Below are 20845 nucleotides of genomic sequence, written 5' to 3' on the forward strand. Positions count from 1 at the left end.
CTGAATACCTATGTATTCGGGCGTCCTGCAAGGCAGTGTCCTTGGCCTAATACTATATCTTTTGTACACAGCGGACATTCCAACAACTACAGCAGCAACGTATGCAGATGATACTCGTATTGTAGCATCCCACAAAGATCCGATGGTTAAAAATACGGCGCATGAAATCTAATGGAAATAAATCACTTCACGTAACATTTACGCTACATAGAGAAACATTCCTCCTTTATACATTGAAAATTGTCAACTTCCTCAATCCGAAGATGCTCAATCCAAATATCTCGGCATGCAATTAGACCGTCGTCTAACGGAAAAAACATATATTCACCAAACAGCCTGGACTTAAATTAAGTAATATGTACTCATTGCCGCAAATCAAAATTGCCCTTGGATGCCAAGGTTTTATTATATAAGTCCATCCTTAAGCCCATTTGGATCTATGGGATCCAGTTATGGGACACCACCAGTGTCTCCAATATAAACGTCTTACAAATATTCCAAAATAATGTGCATTCGCCATATTATGCAAAATGAGGTGACTCAGTACGACATTCCCTAAAATCCGTCAGACTTTTAGTGTGAAATACCGTTAAGTTTAGTGCGAAATACCGTTCGTAGACTGAAACGATTACTGCCTTCTGATCCCAATCAAAGTTAGTCAAATGCATTCAGATTAATAAAAATCTTAATTTTAGATTAGCTTTCAGGAGGTTTCACTGTATTAACTCTCTACACATGTCATTTGTAGTAACAAAATAAATGCTATTGCTTATGTGGACAGATTGCTATACTCATTGGGAGTTAAAAAAAGATATTTTACCGATTAATCGCTGACTTACTAAACATTTTCTTTATAGGGTATAATTTAAAGAGCGCGTCTTTTTGACGTGACAACGTCTTAAATTAGGTTGTGGCTCGGAGTCATTTAAGAAAAAGTGTAACGCCCGCTCACGTCTGTTACAGTGAGTCGCCGAACGAGAGAGAGGCCCGCCGGACCGGCGAATGCCTTGCGTCTCCCACTCAAACATGATCGGTCCGCTGCGCGCGGCACTAGAGAATTAGGCGCGTTGAATCGTTAAAGTTGAAAATCGTTGAAAGTATCGTCAGCTGTGTCTGTAGTGAAAATGTGGAGTGCTTAGATTCGTCATTTACAACAACTACAACAATAAAGGTAAATAATTGTACACTAATATTTCATTATCGTAAACTATGATTGATTGATTAATTGTTAGATTGACACAAAAGTTGAGAAACTGAGTTTATAGGTTATGTCATACTATTGACAAATGTTGATAGTGTTAAGTAAATTATTAGTTTAAATCACTCTGCAATCAATCGTAATTCAGTCGATTGAGAAGAAACAGCGCGTATTTCTAGTCAAACATTTAAAATAACAAATTATAACTTCTAACCTGTCAAAACAGGGCGACCAAACAAACGAACTAAACCGACCAATCACCACGCGCGGAGTTAGAATTTAACTGTGTTTAGCAAGAATTTCAAATTCCAATTTTAGTAAATGTTTTAATTTTCAACTTTACCATTTACATTTACAAATTTTAATTAATTTCAAATTTATTTAGCAAAAATTTGAACCTTCGATCTGAATAAGTGTTTTGATTTTCAAATTGATTCTTTAAAATTAAAAATATTAAAATATATATAATCAGAAGTGAACGTCACATAACATTATCTGTACTTATTATTATTTAATATGTAGGCAAATACATGTGACCATACTTGGTAGACACAATTGGAAATAGTAATTTTTTATAACTGAAAAAAATAAATATATAAAATACTGGTAGCAAACAATAACTTCAATGATCGCTATCTCCGCAACTAATTGATATATCGAAAAAATTTTCAAATAAATTTTGTAGAAAATAATAAGATCAATAATATAATATAAAATAAATAATATATAAAAATATTATATATAAAATATAAATAATATATAAAATAATAATATAATAATATATAATATATAAAATAATATATAAAAAAGACGTTGTCACGTAAAATCTTCGCCCGTAAAACCGACTTTACAGGCAACCGATTTTTTTTTTGTGAATAGATTATACAGATTAAATATTCTGATCCTTGCCTACTCTCTCTAGCGCTATTTTACAATTCTTCGGCAAATGTATATAGGTAGTAGATTCTATCATTGTATAGATGGTCATGCGATATTTATATATTTTGCGCGCTCTTCTTGAATGAATAATTTAGAGCAGAATTTTTAAAAAAGACTCGTTAGACATTACCAATGTGTGTCCAAAGTGTCTAATTTTTTTAAACCTAAAGGGTGAAGTCGCATCAATTATAGTGTCCTTTATGTTTTGTATATGGCTACGTCATTGCAGAGAATTTGCTGCTTTCCCATGCTTTTTCAGGATGCGACACAATATTAGTAGCTTACAAGATCGGTAAACTTAAATTCATCAAAATTTTGCAGAAACATCCTGAGTTAGCTAGCGGAACAGCATTATTTCTCAGCGAGAAAGCAGATCCATCTTTGCCCACTGTCGTTGGCGAACGGTTTTTCGTCTCTTGGTGGAAATAAAGATGATTCTCGTAATAGCATGAGATCAAAACGATTTACCAAGACAGTGACCAAACTTACATTTAACTTATCATCGCTTCCGCCAATACAAGATGCAGCTCGTTCGTTCGTTTTATCGTATTCTTATGAGTATTCAAGAACCCGCTTAACTTCTGAGTGCTGTAAAACCCACAGAAATTATTGACATTAAACATATTTGTAGTGAAAATCATTCTTTGAAAACTCTCTATAATATTGTTCTGAAGACTTTTTATTGTAAAATAGTCAGAAAAAGGTTATAAAGCCAAAAAGAAAATTTGTTCAAAAGTTTTAAGTTATTTTTGTTTATATATTTTTTATTTTCCATTTTACGATTAAAAATAATAGGAAGATTATAGACAATTTAATTTGCTACAAATAATGTTTAATACAATTTTCTATGGTGTTGCTAATTTACGAGATACAGCGCGAAAACCCTTTGCACTCCTTATTCCAAGATGGCGAGTATTCAAGAACCTGGTAAACTTCGGAGCGCTGTTAAATCCAGAGAGATTAATGAAATTAAACAAATTAGTATTGAAAATAACTCTATGAAAAACCCTCTATAATATAGCCCTAATGCCATTTTATTGTAAAACGACCAGAAAAACAATAAGGCCAAAAGAAAATTTTATCAAGAATTTTTAGTTATTTTTGTTTATAATTTTTTTTATTTCCAATTTTACGATAAAAAGTAATGAAAATAAAGTTTAGAAAATTTAATTTGCTAGAAATAATGTTTGATAAAATTTTCTGCAGGGTTGCTAATTTATGAGATACAGCGCGAAAACACTTTGCCCCCATTTTTCCAAGATGGCGACCGAGGGACAAGAGTGGCGACCCTACAAATTTAAACTTAAGGTTATACTAACCACCCGCACACATAAAAAAAATAAAATTGTGTCCTCTCAAAAATGTAATCTCAATGTAACTTTTCAATGGACTATTTGAGTTATCAAGGTACATAAAACTCAAAAAATTAATTGTCAGATACCTGGCCGGTCAAGGTCACGGAAATAACCTATTTGGATTACTTATATGTATAAAACACATAAAAAAATATTTTCGATGTTTCTTGTAATTAAAACGAGTTCATGTAAATAAAACATTTTATTACAAATATTTACAGATGATAAGGCGATACAGATTTTGATTTAAATATTATTAAATAAACGATATTATGAACATTGCAAAATTCTTATTTTATTGAGTATCTTTACCTGCAACGAGAAGTTAAAATATTATAGGAAATGTACCCACTTAATTTAATAAATCATAAAATACGTATTAAAAATATTGTGCTTATGAAATACCGTCACTAAATTTATTTATTATAATATGTAATTAAATATATGAATGATTGACATATAGATAGAAAGAAAAAGAAGAATCAAGTGACATGCGCACTCAACAGATTTAAGTCCATACAACTATCCTTGTTCGGTGTACTGAAGAATAAAGTGTTTGCCATCCTATTGCTTGAGATTTACCGTTTAAAAACAAGGATTCAAAAGGAATTTGATACTCTTCGCGCTCTAGGAAAAACCTGCTCTACACTGTAAATAGACAATGTCATTTTAACACTGAGGAAGGTTGTCAGACTCTTACTTTAAACAAGACATTATGCTTCTGTAGACTGTTCTATTCTTTTTGTTGGATCTGCAAATCTATTAACTGACGGATCCTGTACTTTCAAGAAGTAAAAAAGATTCTATTAATAGATCAATCAATAGTGTTATATCGTTTCAGCATCACTGCTTCGTCAGAGACTCGGGCTGATTAGTTCACTATGCCCTTTTGGAACATCGTCCCTAACTCTACGAAAATAAAAGTTTTTAACAAACTCACAAAAATTTCCTAAGAAAGATATGTAAATATTTATTTTAAAATATAATATTAATTAAACAAAAACCAAAAAACATTCTTTAAAAAACAAAACATTTATCAATAAACTTTAAACAATAATTTACTTTGAATTAACGTTTAAATATACTATTTGTTTCACCCTTTCTGAACTTAATCTTGATATTCGGTCCGTTATTATCAGCCCAGTTCTTCAAAATATGCGCTCACACGGTACTGAGGTGGCAACTGTACCTAATTTTTCAATTACCACTTTTGACACTAAGGGGTAACTATGTACTATACTATGGAGTGGAATCATGGACGTTAAAACTAGACACAATGAGACGACTTAACGCCTTTAAAATGTGGACCTATAGAAGAATTATGAGGGTTTCCTGGGTAGATAGAGTTACGAACAATGAAGTACTGGAAGAATAGGTAAAGAGAAGGAAGTTGCACTTACAATTAAAGAAAGAAAGCTATAGTATCTCGGACATGTGATGCGGGGCGAGAAGTATGGTATCCTGCGACTCATGATGCAAGGAAAGATCCAAACCATTCTTTTAGGTTCTTAAGCCATGAAATTCGTCTTCTTCCGATGCTTCTTCGATGGCAGAAGAAGCATCGGAAGACGAATTTCATGGCTTAAGACCCTGAAAGAATGGTTTGGATGCAGCTCAAAACAACTATTTAGAGCTACTGCCTCAAAAATTAAAATAGCTATGATGATCTCGACCTCAACTACAGCACGCGAAGAGGATGTACCACTGGGATGAAATATAGCTGCTTTATCTTTAAAATTACTCCAAATAGATATTTTCTTTATAGAAGCTTGGTTTCTGGTAGAAGGAACGCTGGGATCAATCTTATTTTCTTGACATGGTTTTTCTTCATTAATTTTATGAGCTACCATATTTATGATTAATTTTTTTGTACGATCTGCCACAGCTTCAGTTGAAAATCCCACATGTTTAAATCTAGGATCTAGAAAAGTTGATATTGCTAATGTCTTACTGTTCTCTAGGCCTAAATGCCGTTCTTTTCTGCTATGTAGCATTGCACAAACCATATTAAGGGGAAAGGCACATAGTTCTTCTTTCTTCAATTCTGTTAACATGTGTACAAGTCTATTTGTAAGAATGATCACAGAAGATAGAGTGATATAAGTATCGCCGCTCATAATTTTTGTAATTGTTCCCAACGGTTCTAAGTGCCATGGTTGTTCTTACGGCTTCTTCTAAATCAAGAATCCTTTCTACCATATAATACGTAGAGTTCCATCTCGTTGAAACATCTTGGGGCAATTTTTTTGGTATTTTGCCTGATTGTTTCTCCACATCTAATAATTTTTCTGTAGTTGACGTACTGCGTTTAAAGTGTGCCACTAAGTTCCTAATTTTTGCTATGACAGGCTCGATAATAGTAATAGAATCTTTGGCAATTAGGTTAATGGTATAGGCTAAACATCCTAAATGTTTCCAATGCAAGATATCTTTGACAGCTTTGGTAATATTAGCTGCATTATCTGTAACAGCTAATATTTTATTTTCGAGTCCCCATTCAGTAATGACTTTCTTTAACTCCGTTGCTAAATTTACATTTATATGTGCTTGTGAAAAGGCAGAGCAATCTAATAATATAGATTTTATTTCAAAAATATGTATAAGTGTATTGTTACCGCCATAAAGCTCTCTATATTAACGGAAGTCCAACTATCTGTAGTTATGGTGACAGATTTTACATTTCTCACTAAAGACTTACAGTCAGAGTTTCCTCGTATATTGTTGGTAATAAATTATGTGTAATGGTTTTCCTACTAGGTACTTGATATGCAGGATTTAAAACACTTCGGAAACCTTTGTCCTCTACAACACTAAAATCCTGAAAGTCTTCAGTTATCTTAATCAAGCATCTCTTGATTTTATTTTGGACAGCACGTATGAAGGTTCTTGGAGCATAATCTAATTTTGTCTATTTAGATATCTTACTAAAACAAGAACCTTCTGTGGGATCATCACCGTCGTTATTTTCTGTTTCTGGTAATTGTCTCTTATATGCATTTGTCATTTCATTTTGTGAAGATGAGGAATCTTGTTCTATGTTAACTAACGGATGTTTCCTTTGCAAATGTTTTTTTTTTAATTAATGGAACTTGATTTATAACTTATTATTTGACTGCATAAATTACACTTTCTCTCTGTTATCGGCTTTAAAATAGTTCCAGATCACAGATTTATTTTCCTGTTCATTATTGTTTAATAAATTAACTTTACGAAATCTTAACGAAACAAATGAAGCACTTTTATATTTTTATTTGCAACTGCAAGGCAGGCTGTTGAGTACGTAGATAATAAAAAAGATACTTGTCAGAAATCAAAACACTATTTAGGGGAATCCCGGGAATCGATTGCCTACTGCAATGTAACCACATATTTTAATGCAATCAATCATACAGTTGAGCGTTTAAAAAATTGCAGACGCAACCATTAATTTTTTATTCATACTGATGATTTTTAATATTAACCAAATATTTGTAACATGTTATTATCTGAACTCAAAATACTGTGTTAAGTAAATAACTTAATAGAGTGCAGGAAGAGGAACCAGATTGATGATTGATTTCTCATTGGAAAGCTGCTCCAATAAAAAACAATTTTTTGTCACAGTTTTTTCAGTGGAACAGTAACAGTTGTCACAGTTTTTTGAAAATCCTCTTCCAATACATCTCTACAGACAGATGCAGATTACAGATGGAAAGAGCTGAGGAAGACCTATGTGAGGTTGATGATGATGAAGTTTATGTTTAAATATAACTTGTTTTAGATTTCCAAGGCCTATTGAACGTACAAGGAAACAAATTTGAGGAAACATTTTTTGAATGTTTGAAGTGAATTGATCTTTCCAGGATCTCTGTCATAAAGTAGCCAACTATGATTGAGAGTACTGCAACTAAAAATATCTGGAAAATATAATTATGTGACTTAGATTGTTAAATTTTTATTAAATATATGTAATACTTCATTTTATAAATGTTTACTACCCGGGAGGAAAATGAGTGAATTAAAAAATTGGTATATTTTTAAAAATATTGAAGTAAATTTATTAAATTAAGTTTAAGGGTACTAAAAAAATTAACTACATGCCTTTGTTTACGTAGTAATAGCGGTTGATACTACTTCTAGTTGGACAAAAAGATATGAATGTTCAGATCAAGGTTTAACAATTAGATCTGGAAATATTGCCAATTACAGAATTTTTTTAGTTAAATAAATATTGAGGTAACATAAGTGTTTTAAATCTGAGTACAATACACAATCAAAAAAGTTCAATAAATTATATGACTTAAAAATGAACATTAAAAACGGATTGGTATATACATGTGGGAGTAAAACAAATACATTAATTGTAACATGTTTGATATTTTATATTTTTACTAGTCTGCTTAGTAGGATTGCTATTATGAATAGTTTTATTGCTTTTAAGAGTTTGCTAAACTTTATTGGATATATTATTTTGCACTATGAAAAATTACTATATGAAATATAAAAAAAAGCAAGAAACATATCCAGCAACTGAAATAAATAAGTCACATCGGTAAGTCGATGCCTGATGAGAATGTGAGGGCTTGCTTCAATTGACCATTTAAGTGGATGGGATACAGGCTATACTTCAAAAGAGGGACGACTTAAAATTAGTAAGGAAAACCGTGATTAAGATCAGCTTCAACAAGGACCAAAAAAAGTCCAGTAAACAAGCATTGATGACGCCATGCTCGCATTTGGATCGTGGCTAAATTGTGAAATGACCCAAACAACTCGTCAACACCTACTCGAAAGCCACAAACATATACGGAAGATATAAACAAAAGATCTTTCAAAGAACACAAAGAGAAATGTGGAGAATGCTCATAAGACAAAGAAACGAAATGAACGAACTAAAAAAACGAGAAACATTCAGAAGGAAACATGGGCAGACTACTTTTGATCCCTATTTACTAAAAAGATGATAATAAACCACCAATACCAGAAGTGATGACAAACGAAAAAATGAACATTGAGGAGAGAGAGGTAAGAGAAGCATTAAGGAAATTAAAAAATTGAAAATCGCCAGGAGAGGACAGAATACCGAACGAGCTTCTAAAGTATAGAGGACCAGATCTGACCAAATAACTATTGAAATTAATCCAAAAAATGATCGAACAAAACAAAAAGAATGGAGATCAATTATCGTAATAGCTCTTTTCAAAGGCTATCGAACCCGAAGAACTACAACAGAGGAATTAATTTATTAAACACAACACTAACATTGCCAATCAAAGTGATAACAAATAAACGGAATGAAATTATAGCACCAGCGGAAGAACAACAAGGTTTTATCGCTCATGTCTGTTTTGCCTTGCAATTCTTAGAAGGCACAGATTAAAGCAAAAATCTGAATTTGGTTTCGAAAATTAGTTTACGGATTTTAAATATCTATGCATCACATTATCTAGCTACGGAAATCTCGAAACACAAGTGGAAGATTAAGTGAATAGAGCAAACAGAGTGGCAGGGTGCCTGAATGAAACATTATGGAGAAATAAATGAAAGGCATAATTTACAAAACACTCATCAGAGCAATAATGACATACGCAATCTAAGACAGAGAAAAAAAAAAGAATACTAGAAACAGCAGAGATAAAAACCCTCTGAAAAATCGATGGTAAGACACGAAAACGATGGAACGACAACATACTGAGACACATTGAAAAACAGACAGAGTCATCTCTAAACAAAAAGACGAAGAAGAAGACATATAGCTCAGACGTATGGCCTCTTCAAGATAAAAAATGCTACAGCAACAGAAATGGACTTCTGCAGAAGAGCAGCAGGCAAGTCAAGGATAGAGACGGTGATACATAGAAGAATAAAGGCTTCCCAAATAAACTATAAGGTGGAGGACCCCAAAACTTCTATATAAGTCAAAGTTGCAACGCCCACGCCACAAACCTATTATTTCTCCATATATTCTTCTTAGAACTTTTGGCTCGAAACGTTTAAGCAGTTCTTGGTCCTTCTGTGCAAGTGAGCACGTTTTGAGGTCTTCTATCTTGTCAAGCCATAGTAACACTTATTGGCAAACAGTATTCTCCTTTTAATTTCTTCGCTAACGTTGTTATTTTTAGACCGAACACGATATACATTTAATCAGCCCAAAACCAGATTGCCAGTGAACATAATCATTAAGCAATTGCTAAGAAGATCCAGACATCCAACATTCAGAAAAGCATTTGGTGTTTTATGGGCTGGTGGAATGACTGGTACTTATTTTTTGAAAAACATTGCTGGTGAAAACGTTAAAAGTCAGTGGTTGCTTTATAGAACTATGATGAATGACGTTTTTGTTCCTGAATTGAACCGCCTTGATGTGGTGGAGTTGAGGTTTCAATAAGATGACGCAACAGGTCCCACACTTTATTTATTGAAGAAAATAAATTGTGGTTTGGATTCATGAATTGGCCTTTAAGAGAGTGCGATTTACAACTCAGTATACAACAGGTAGTAGTAACAATTAGGCCTCCTGTTTTCTTAAATGTTTGCTTTCTCCCGCTAAATTTTATAGATCGAATAGTCAATATTTTCGCAAAATATGACATTCATTGTCCACCTCACCAACGTCGTTATTCACTCAACGAATTTACCATATTCCCTTTACTTGTGGTTCAGTACAAATTGGAACAAAAAACGACTGTAAATGCTCGCTTAATTGAACATAAGAGGACTGAGGAACAAAAACGACAAAATTTTATTCGAAAAAACACATATGCTTAGTAGAATATCACATGCCTATCCATTGATGTTCAGAGGCTATAAAAAATTCAAAAACGCCTGTGTAAAGAAGAGGATCTGCATCTAAACAGTTTGAGACTGCAACATTACGAAAAAAGAACAGTGATCATCAGTGAATGCTAGGGGCAACAGGAAAATATGTCTATGCCTACTCCATATCACTGCCGTAGTTCTTGGAAGAAAAAATTCCAGACCAAGGGCTATAAACTCTGAATACAATGTACGAATATTGGGTTTTTATAAAACTAATTTACTACATTGCATTGCAAGAAGTTTTACTTTTACAAATTAGATTTTTTTACCAGACAGAGAAGCAAAATCATTTTAAATTCTAAATAATATTTCATAAATAACATTCTCATAATTAAAACTCCAAAGTTTAGGTTTGAAAATTATATTTTTTTGGTTATAACATTAACGTGAACGGTATAGTTATTGATAAAACATTTCATTATTCATAGGTTGAGCTTACTAGTTACAATAAATATTCCGAAACAATATTTGAAGTGTATTTTCGTATATTCAAATAAGTATTTTATTTCAACATCTTTATATACACACATCGGAAAAGTCTAGGGATATTTTTATAACATAATAAAATTAATAAAAATAAATTCATGTGGTTTTAATTTCAATTAAATTTGCATAGTTGCTCATCCTGTGGATTTTTATGAGTCAAACAAAACGGCAAAAGTGATAACGAATATTTGACAAAGTTTTTAACAGGAGAGGAAAAAATTAAGTTTTTATACTGCAGTAAATTATCGATTACGTTCGCGTTAGAAAGTTCTTGTTTAGTTAGTGCACTAAAAATATTTTTTTTTATCATGAAATTAACTTTGGATGAGATGCATAGGGCTGTAGGCCTTATTCAAGATGGTATGCGGCAAACTAATGTAGCTGAGCGCATGAGAGTCTCAAAAAGTGTTATAAGTCAATTGTAGCGGCGTTTTCGTGACACTGGAAATCCAGCCGAACGTCATCCAGGACGTGAGTGCGCTACAACTGCAGCTCAAGACCGATTTTTTAGTGTTAACCGCTAGAAGATCACACCTGAATTGGTTATCGACTTGCAGCGGGCACACCAGGTAACCATAGGTCGTGATATTGTAAGAAATCGTATCTATAAAGCCAATCTCCACAGTCTTAGACCATTGAGATGTCCACCTATCTCCAGAGGCAATCGCGCTGCAAGATTAGAGTGATGTCAAGAATATCAAAACTGGGATGCAAATGATTGGGCTACAGTTTTATTCTCCGATGAGATGAATCAGAATTTGAAAAAACCTCGTTTTCCAGATCGCTTCCTTACAGCTCAGCAGTATCTCAACATCATTCTTCAACCTATTGTTCGTCCGTTTGCTGGTGCTGTTTGTCAAAACTTCCACCTCCTGCATAATAATGCTCGTCCACATGTCGCACGCCTAGTGACATAAGTACTGGCTTCCAACGAAGGTAGTGATGTATTGCCTTGGCCAGCACAATCCCGCGACCTGAATCCCATCAATGAAGAATTACTCCACGTATATCCCATGGGTAACATATACACGCCGTTTCGTTTCCGAGAACGTCTGATAGAAGAATGGGCAAACGTACCATAACAAGAAAAACACATGTAGAGCTGTAATAAACCAGGATGGACGCCATACTTTGTATTTTTGACATTTCAGCAAATTTTGTTGTACATTAAATACTACTAATCACTACAAAGTGAATATTAATTACCCAAAACAATTAACAATTATAGAAGAACTTACGTCTCTTTCTAAAAATATCCCTAGACTTTTCCAATGTGTGCATTATTAAATTGGGATTCGTAGGATATAATTAATTAGTGAGTTAATAAAAAGTATCCAGTATAACAAATAACTAATTCTTCACAAAAACCTACTTAGCTTCTCTTGTAAAAATACTAACAAAACATTAAAGTACATACTTTCCATCATACCTGGCGATTACATGGGTAAGTCAGTTCTGCAAATTATGCGTTTCTATTCCTCCAATAACTTTTCATCATCAGAAATACTCTGCATAATATCGAGAACCGAATTCCCAACTGTCTTTGTATTTGTTACTAAAACTAATGATTTTACTGTTCGAAAATGTCTTGTCGTACGGTCGAGGAGGCCGTCAATTCTCAGTTGGAAATTAACACGTATATCATTCTGGAACAAATAGGGAAAACATTAGGGATTTCGGTTCTTAAATATTCCCAATAAGAGTAAAAAGATACCCCAAAATCGTTATGAAAATGTAGTGAATCAGTTTTTTAAGAATGTTTGGAATTTTACAAATCGCAAACAATATTAAAAGGTTTTATTTGGCTTTAAAATAATCTAAAAAATACAACGATGCAATATACAAGGTGCGTGCAAGGAATACGATGACGACAATATTAAAATTACTTGGACGTATACAAAGTTTCATCATTATTTTGAGTACTGTTAGGAGTTACATTGTCATATTTCCGTTGAGAAAATTCTAAGACACAAAAGCTTTACCACAAAAGAATCATTACACGATAATGAACGTGATGAAAGATCCATACGCCTTAGCTACCTAAGGAAAGGGAATACTGCTTTTTCTTGCGGAGTACTGAGTAGTCTAGGGGCAAATTGGGGGTTTTGTGGCCGATTGAGGTCCATGGGATTTTACAATTGTTTTGTATGTATTTTGACCGGCTGAATCCAAATCTTCAACATAATTCAAATAATTTGATCGTCTTCGCAAGAGCTTCGGGACAATTAGTCTGTCGTAGTGTGTAGTGGCTCAGAGGCTGGTCGATTTATGGAGTTGGCAAACAGAACCCTTGCCCACTTGCCTGATTCTGCTTTTCCACCGTTCATGCTGTTGCTCCACATAAAAAAAAAACTTAATCGCAGGTAAAAAGGAAAAATGATCTTTTTGTGGTGCTAAGTTTAAGATTCTGTTAGCTAGAGTTAATTGAGATCGTGTTTAGAGTTACATTTTAATCTCTCTTAAGAGGAAAAAACACAGAGAGGGAGAGAGCTATAGAGAGGGAGAGAGCGATAGAGAGGGAGAAAGAGAGAGAGAGAGAAAAAGAGAGAGAAAAGGAAATCACTATTGATTAACATTCAATATTTCATCCGGCTCTTGTGACTGAAAGTCATCCAACAAGTCGTTTACGTACAATATGGATACCAGGAAGCTACCAAAGTCAAACCTAACATTTCTTCAAATAGAACACGCTATAGAGAATATAGTATAAATATTTTGTATGATTAAAATCTTGTAATTATTGGTTAAGTTATCTTCTATTAGTGCCTCTGGTTCAATGGAAATTGGAGATAACTATGGCAAAAACGTCGTTGTTCTCGACCGATCTCTAATAGAAGTTATATATACCGATTTGTGTTTTCTAATACAGCTATTAGCTAGGTTTAGATCATTCCTGTTTAATCGTGGTACAGTGAAATATATGTAGCATATTATAAGTTAATGAACAACATTCAGTGTACAAAAGGATTTTCAACGTTTAATCAGTTTGGATTTCCAAGTCTTAGGCAATTTACATCTAACGATAAAGCGAAGAACCATATGAAACAAAATCCCACTTGATAAAGGCTCAGATAATCATTTTTTCGCAGCTCATATTTTGGAAGTTATTTGGTAGTAACTTTTGGTAGTTATTGTTAGGTGAAGCTTTGAACGAGCGGCCTAGTTTCGTGATGTAGGATCGAGTCCCGCATCAAACAATTTTTTTTATTTCTTTTTTAACCATTTTTTAATATTGCTAATTTAATATATAATAAAATATTATATTTATCAAATAAAATGAAATCATACATGATCATTAACGAGGTCCGTGAAGAGTTAGAGCGTCCTTCTCTAACGCCCATATAGATAATTCTTGCCTGGCGCGTCCACGTCGAAGGGGTGGACACCTCTCACTTCAATAGCCCGGAGTGAACAGATGACAAAGTTCAGCTAGTGACCCCCAGTTCTGTGGAGTATATCACAGACCCCTGCCCAGGGACATGAGCGAAGATCACGACGGCGGGAATGGCGTAAGTGGCATCCCAGACTTTAGGGCTGGTATAAAGTCAAGGGGGGTTCAGAGTGGGCGGTTGCAAACATCGTTAGATGCAGAATGGGCGGCTGAAATTACGTGTCCTCCAAAGTGGGGTTTTGGCATCAGGCTATAGCATTTAAAATGAGGATGTGGTTTCCTGGATGGTAATCCACACCTCGAACGAAGGGAGTCCCATCGGATACTGTAGGGGGGAGGCAATCCTGCTTTTAATAAGAAACCAATCTTCTTAAATTTTAACCAACGTCGAAAACAGAAACAGAGAGAGAGAGGAATATCACGTGTAGCAGTTGGAAAATCCAAGAATAAGATAAAAGATAAAGACATAGAGGTGAAAAGCGTCTATTGGTTACGGTAATTTCAGAGAGTGCGAAGAACATGTCTGTTCTATAAAGGACAAAAATCAGATAGAGGGGAAAAAGACGTCTGTTTTCTACGGAAGCCAACAGTCAGACAGGTGATAAATAACGTCTATTCATACGGGCACCAAAATCAGAGATAGGATCGAAAAAAGCGTCTCCTGTTTACGGGAGCCAACAGTCAAGAGAGATTTTATTTTTCATTGGCCAAAAAATGTCTGTTTCTTGAGGGTGGGGTTAGAATTGGAGTAGGAATTATTACTAAGGGTTGGATTAAGTGATAATTTTTATAGAGTAATACAGTAGATATAGTAATAATATGAATGTACAGAAAAAAGTATAATATTGTTTTGTCGCATGTGATAAATTGGATAAATGCTATAAAGAACTACTCACAGAAAACCACCCAGATTTCATAGAGACAGGCACAGAACATAAACAACAAGGAAATCAAAATGAAGATGACGAGTGATCTGATGAGAGTGAGCTAAGTTTAAGCGAAGTGAAGAATGTCATAAGAACTCCAAAGAACAAAAATCTAGCATATCAGGACGATTCGTTAATGAAATAATTACGTATAGGAAAAAAACTACATAGAATTTCATCATTATCATCATCATCTTTCCTATACAACAACAACAGGGTAAGAGCTAAAATCGGCAATAAATACTCGAACGAATTTAGAACTACAGAAGGCTCACTGCAGGGATGCTCTACATCTCCGATGCTGTTCAAGATATTCCTAGAACAAATATTAAAGTCAAGGAAAAGGAAATGTGCAGGTATGGGGATACCAATTCGAGACGACTTCTTGTACACGTTAAGTTTTGCAAATGGCCAAGTGGTAACGACTCAAGAGGAAAAAAATATATCCTATATGCTCCAAAAACTAGAAGAAACCAAAAAATAGACTGGATATAAACCAAGAAAAGACCAAATACTTAACAACAGAATAAGAACCAGTAAAAATTTGGAATTGTACCAATAACGGCACTGAAAATTTTAAATACCTATAATTCATAATCTTAAAGACTGAATCACTTTGCCACTCGACCAAACCTTGTTTTCACAGCGGTTGCCAGAAGTTTGTATGCATTGCACAAACAATTTGCTTATCGGCGTCTCTTTCAACAGGATTACAAAACGTTTTAATTTATATTTAAAACGGAGAACATTCGTTGGTATGACAGAACTGCTATCTTTATGTGTTTTTAATAAAATAAAAACGTAAATATTGCTATCTTACATGGCCCTAATTGCGGTCCTGTGCTTTGGCGAAGCGAGAATACTCTTTTCACCCGACTGTTCCACCCACCGTTTCTATTGATGTTCTCGTCGACGGTAACTAACTGGAATTTGGTATTATCGCGTGAATTCGATCGCCGTGCCTCTGCTAGCACTTCGAGAACACTTGTTCTGCTTATATAAACCCGCTGAGGCGGCTTTTGATTATTAACATTGCCGAATTATTGTGTAAGCGATCATTATTAATATAATTAAAAGTTATGATATTTATAATTTAGTGAGTTTTCTTTTGGAGTTGAAATAAAGTTAGTTAAATCACGTTTGCAACACTTAATCGATGAAGCCACAGAAAAATGTAATATTGTCCATTTAAAAAAATAACATAAACTCATAAAATAGAACATTTTGTACAGTCGGTATGTACAGGTCGACAAAAATTTCATGTACAAAAGAAAACTGCTACCTCTGAAAGTCGTTTTGTGTATATTTTATTATAAATTAACCTCCTACCCGAATTTGCTTTCTAAGAGGTAAAAATAGCTTTTTCCGTATAAAGTTCGATTAAAATATATTTGAAGGGATTTGCTTTTAACGATAAAATCCTTAGCATTTATTAACTCCGTAAGTATAAACGCATTAATGGCCTACCTGTATAATAGTATGCTTCTCATACATTTTCATAAATTAAATTTCTATTCAGTATTCCACATTCACATAAATTGGTCAATGCCAAAACTGTATATTAATGGCACCTTTTTACTCTTATCTTATCGTGTAACAAATAACGTACAAAAAATAAAGTTTGTTGTTTCTATGAGTGGTAAAAATTTACTAGTAAATACTATATCTTGACTCATAAAAATATCTATATATTATTTTCCACATTTCCCGATTATTCAAAATATTAGAATTTTATCGATTGTGTATTTAGTTTATTTATGAAGAACGAATGTTAAACTGATTTAAGTTTGAAATTTGAAAACTTGTTTTAAAACTTGTCTCAAAAAAAAATATAAAAAATATATACGCGAATAAATATATGCGAAGATACAGTACATTCAACCAACTTACATCTCTATACGATTAACGGACTTCGCAGAAAACCTTTCGCTGTAGCAAAAGGCACGGTTAACTGCACTGGTGTTCTCCATAATGTTAACACTTTGCTAAATTTTAGGTATAAAATAAATATATATGTCATTAACCCGTTGTTTATAGTTTTGCATACTTTGGTACATTTTTTTTTAATAAATAGTATTCTTGCATTGGGCGCCAGTCAATTAGTTTTCTGGTCCATTGATTGAATTTATTGACTGGCGTCCAAGAGAAGACAAATGCAGCAGAGGACGACCACCAACACGCTGTATGGACGACATTGGACGAATATCCAAGAAATGGCAACAAGAAGCACAGAACCGTGAAGAGTGGCGAAAAATGGGAGAGATCTATGTCCAGCAGTGGACAGAAGAGGTTGCATGATGATGATGATTCTTGCATTATGTTATTTAACATAATTTTTTTTCACCTACTGGTTTAATAATTTTTGTCTGAAACAAATACTACCGTGCTAAGGATAGTAATTTATATTCAAAGTAGATATAGAACGTACTAAAATATCACTTTTAATTTTTGTTAAAAAATACTTCGGAGTAAACTAAAACATTTTCTCAATTTAAACAGTGGTGTGAATTGAACATATGTCTGTTAGACTGTACCGGTTTTGAGACGTCTGCGATTACGGGTTAAAGTTAGAGCTTTGGTAAATATATTTCACTTTTTATTTTTAACTGAAAATACTTGTACTAAAAAGAAAATAATTGTGGGAAACATTTGAATTTGTTTATGTACGGTTTCCAACCATTTCTAAATTTTTTATCAAACATTATTAAATTACAATCGGCATTCCTAATGATCATTAGGCTAATTTGCTTAATGTGTTTAGGATCTTTGCAAGCGGTTATATTATATTTTACCTCTCAAGCACAACAGTTAGAAAGTTTCTGTAATATTGATCTAAACTCAGTATATTGCAATTCAAACGTGTAGTTTTAAGTGACCATCATGCCTAGACGTAAGTTGGAAATTGATGAATTAATTGCAAATGTACATAAATACTTTACCATGGAAAGAGACAATGGTGGACCTTTAAAGTCATTATTATGTATAAATCAACAAGTTTGTGATGCACTCGGGATAAGTGAAAGTTAGCTAAAAATTGTAATGAAGACTGCCAGAGATTCTCAAGAAGATCTAACTGTATCACGAAGACAAGAAAACATCTCATAAACATTCTAGGAGCATTGACTTACCGATTCGCAATATTTTGTATAGAATGTGTGAAAACAATCAACATGTCAGTTTAAATACTTTACTGGCCAAAATAAGAGAAAGATAAGTTTCTGAAATTAAAAGGACTAGCCTTTGGAAAGTGTTGACAGATTTATGATTTAAATTCAAAAAAGAAAATAATACTTTACTTTTATGCGAAAGGAGTAGTGTGGTTTACAATATACTAGACTTAAATCTAAAAATGCAACATTCGTATACTTAGATGAGACATGGATATTTGCAAAGGGTGGAATTAAAAGAATTTCGCAAGACGACAGCATAAAATCAATAAAACGCACAGATAGCGAAGGCAAAAGACACATCATTCTTCATGCAGGAGGGAAAGAAGGCTTTATAGAAAACGCAGATTTGATTTTTTCTTCAAAATCAAAATCTGCTGATTACCATGAAAACATAAATGCAAATATGTTTGTAAATGGCTTGAGGAGAAACTGTTAGTGAACCATCAGTTATAGTTTTAGATAATGCACCTTACCATTCGGAAATTTTGGAGAAACAACCAAAACACTCGTACAGAGCATAAAAAATTGGTGAGTTAAAAATAATATATAATGCAGATATGTTTGTTAAATGGCTTGAGGAGAAACTGTTACCTAGTCTGAGTGAACCATCAGTTATAGTTTTAGATAATGCACCTTACCATTCGGAGATTTTGGAAAAACAACCAAAACAGTCGTGGAACGTACCGAGCATAAAAAACTGGTTAGTTAAAAATAATATAAATTTTCCGTAATACGCCTTCAAATCGGAAATCGAAAATTTTGAAACGTAATGAAAAACCAACAGTTTATATAGTTGACCAAATTGTATCAAGTTATGCACATCAAGTAATACGGTTACCGTCGTATCACTGCCAATTTAATCCCATCAAACACATCTGGGGTATATGTAAAACGTGTTATGATAATCACGTTGGATGCAGTGGATACAGTGACGATGCAGTTAGGGAAATGTGGCAAGAAGATCTTAAAACTGTAAATAAATGTGAACAATTAATAGAAGAGTGGTGGATCCGGAAAAATAAAATTAGTGAAATTAATCCAGTGATTATAGATTTATACAGAATGGCCCAAAAGTCTGGAAACGGCCAATTATCTCGTAAATTGCTTGTCATAATTGTACAAAATTTGAGGTACAGCTATTTTGGGATACGAAGATTCCTTATTTGATATTTGCGATGTTGCCAGATATGCCGTTTCTTGAATATTATTAGTAATTTTGGTTTTTCAAATTCATCACCCTGTATATACAGTCATTATTGGAATCTCCTATTCAATACGAGTTCGGCCATATGTAACACTTATGATTTTATGTAGTCTGGGAGGTCTTAAATAAATAGAACAGAAGTCTGGCAACGCCTAATTGTCTCAATAAATTTTTTAATACTAACTATTTTCAACTACATTAAAACGTAATAATTGATAGATTACATTTTTTAACATAATGGTTACTTTAGCAAGTGTTCAAAATGTGCTCCATGTGTAAGTTGACAGTACCCTAATCGATGGTAGAATGCGTCTACCACATTTCTCCATGATTGTCTAGAAATTATTCGAGATTCATCAATAATTCGTTGCCTTAGTTCTGCAAGACTTGCTGGTTTAGTTTTGTAAACTGAATTTTTCATCTTTAGGATTGAAATCAGGTGAACGTGAAGACCATTCAATTCTACCTTATTCTAAATAACGCCGAACATTTACACCAAAATGAGCTGGATCTTCATCTTGCTGAAACCATATCTGATTAAAATTGGCCCCAAACAAGTTTCTCAGTGTAGGTACAATTTCATTTCTAAGTAACATTTCGTAACTATCTGACGTTAAATTTCCTTCGATAAAAAATTGCCCAATTAACTGAGTACCTACTATACCTGACCATACATTTAATTTTTTTGGTCTTTGAGTATGGTTTTGACGCATCCAGTGTGGATTTACGTCACTCCAGTACCTTAAATTGTGTCGATTTACACTTCCACACAGTGTAAAGGTTGCTTCATCGGAAAAGCATAACCTGTTAACGAAATTTTCATCATTTTCAATTTTATCCATCATTACCTCAGTAAACTCTAATCTACGATCGAAGCCATCTTCACTTAATTCTTGCAATAAGTTAATTTTGTATGGTTTAAATTTATTCTTACGTAATACACGTAAGACTGAAGAACGACCTACATCATGTACTTGTGCAACGCTGCGTGAGGATGTATGTGGATCTTCAACAAAACTTTGCATTATATCTAAAGTTTTGTTGTCATTCATAACTCTTTTCGGTCTACCTGATCGGTATCTAATTTTTACTTCTCCAGATTCCTCAAATCGCTTTACAGTTTTTTGTTCCGTCGCCTTATGAATAGGAGAACGGTTTGGGAAAGTATCATTGAACTAGTTGGCTACTTCACAATAAGATATTTTTCTGTCACCGTACCCTCTCATCATTAGAATAGTAATTCATTCTTTTTCGTTAAGAGCCATTTTAGAGAAGCAATTTATCTTGCAGAACTTTTCGAAACAAAACTGTCAGTTTTAGTTAATAATTATGACTAGCAATTTAAGAGATAATTGGCCGTTTCCAGACTTTTAAACAA

General features: G+C 33.5%; 2 protein-coding genes across 2 annotated transcripts in view; one reads left to right on the forward strand and one right to left on the reverse strand.

The window, feature by feature from the left end:
- Positions 1 to 9908, forward strand: part of GMF (Glia maturation factor) — a 22081-nt gene extending 12173 nt beyond the window's left edge. Inside the window, exon 4 of the mRNA XM_072541205.1 lies at positions 7253 to 9908. The gene's annotated coding sequence lies outside the window, so the exon portion shown is untranslated. The remainder of the gene's footprint in view (positions 1 to 7252) is intronic.
- cni (protein cornichon) overlaps positions 3680 to 20845 on the reverse strand; it is a 26597-nt gene continuing 9431 nt past the window's right edge. Inside the window, exon 3 of the mRNA XM_072541202.1 lies at positions 3680 to 12422. Coding sequence (XP_072397303.1) covers positions 12395 to 12422 — 28 coding nt within the window. The 3' untranslated portion in view covers positions 3680 to 12394. The remainder of the gene's footprint in view (positions 12423 to 20845) is intronic.

The sequence above is a fragment of the Diabrotica undecimpunctata genome, chromosome 8 (genome assembly GCF_040954645.1).
Source record: "Diabrotica undecimpunctata isolate CICGRU chromosome 8, icDiaUnde3, whole genome shotgun sequence".
Classification (NCBI taxonomy): domain Eukaryota; kingdom Metazoa; phylum Arthropoda; class Insecta; order Coleoptera; family Chrysomelidae; genus Diabrotica; species Diabrotica undecimpunctata.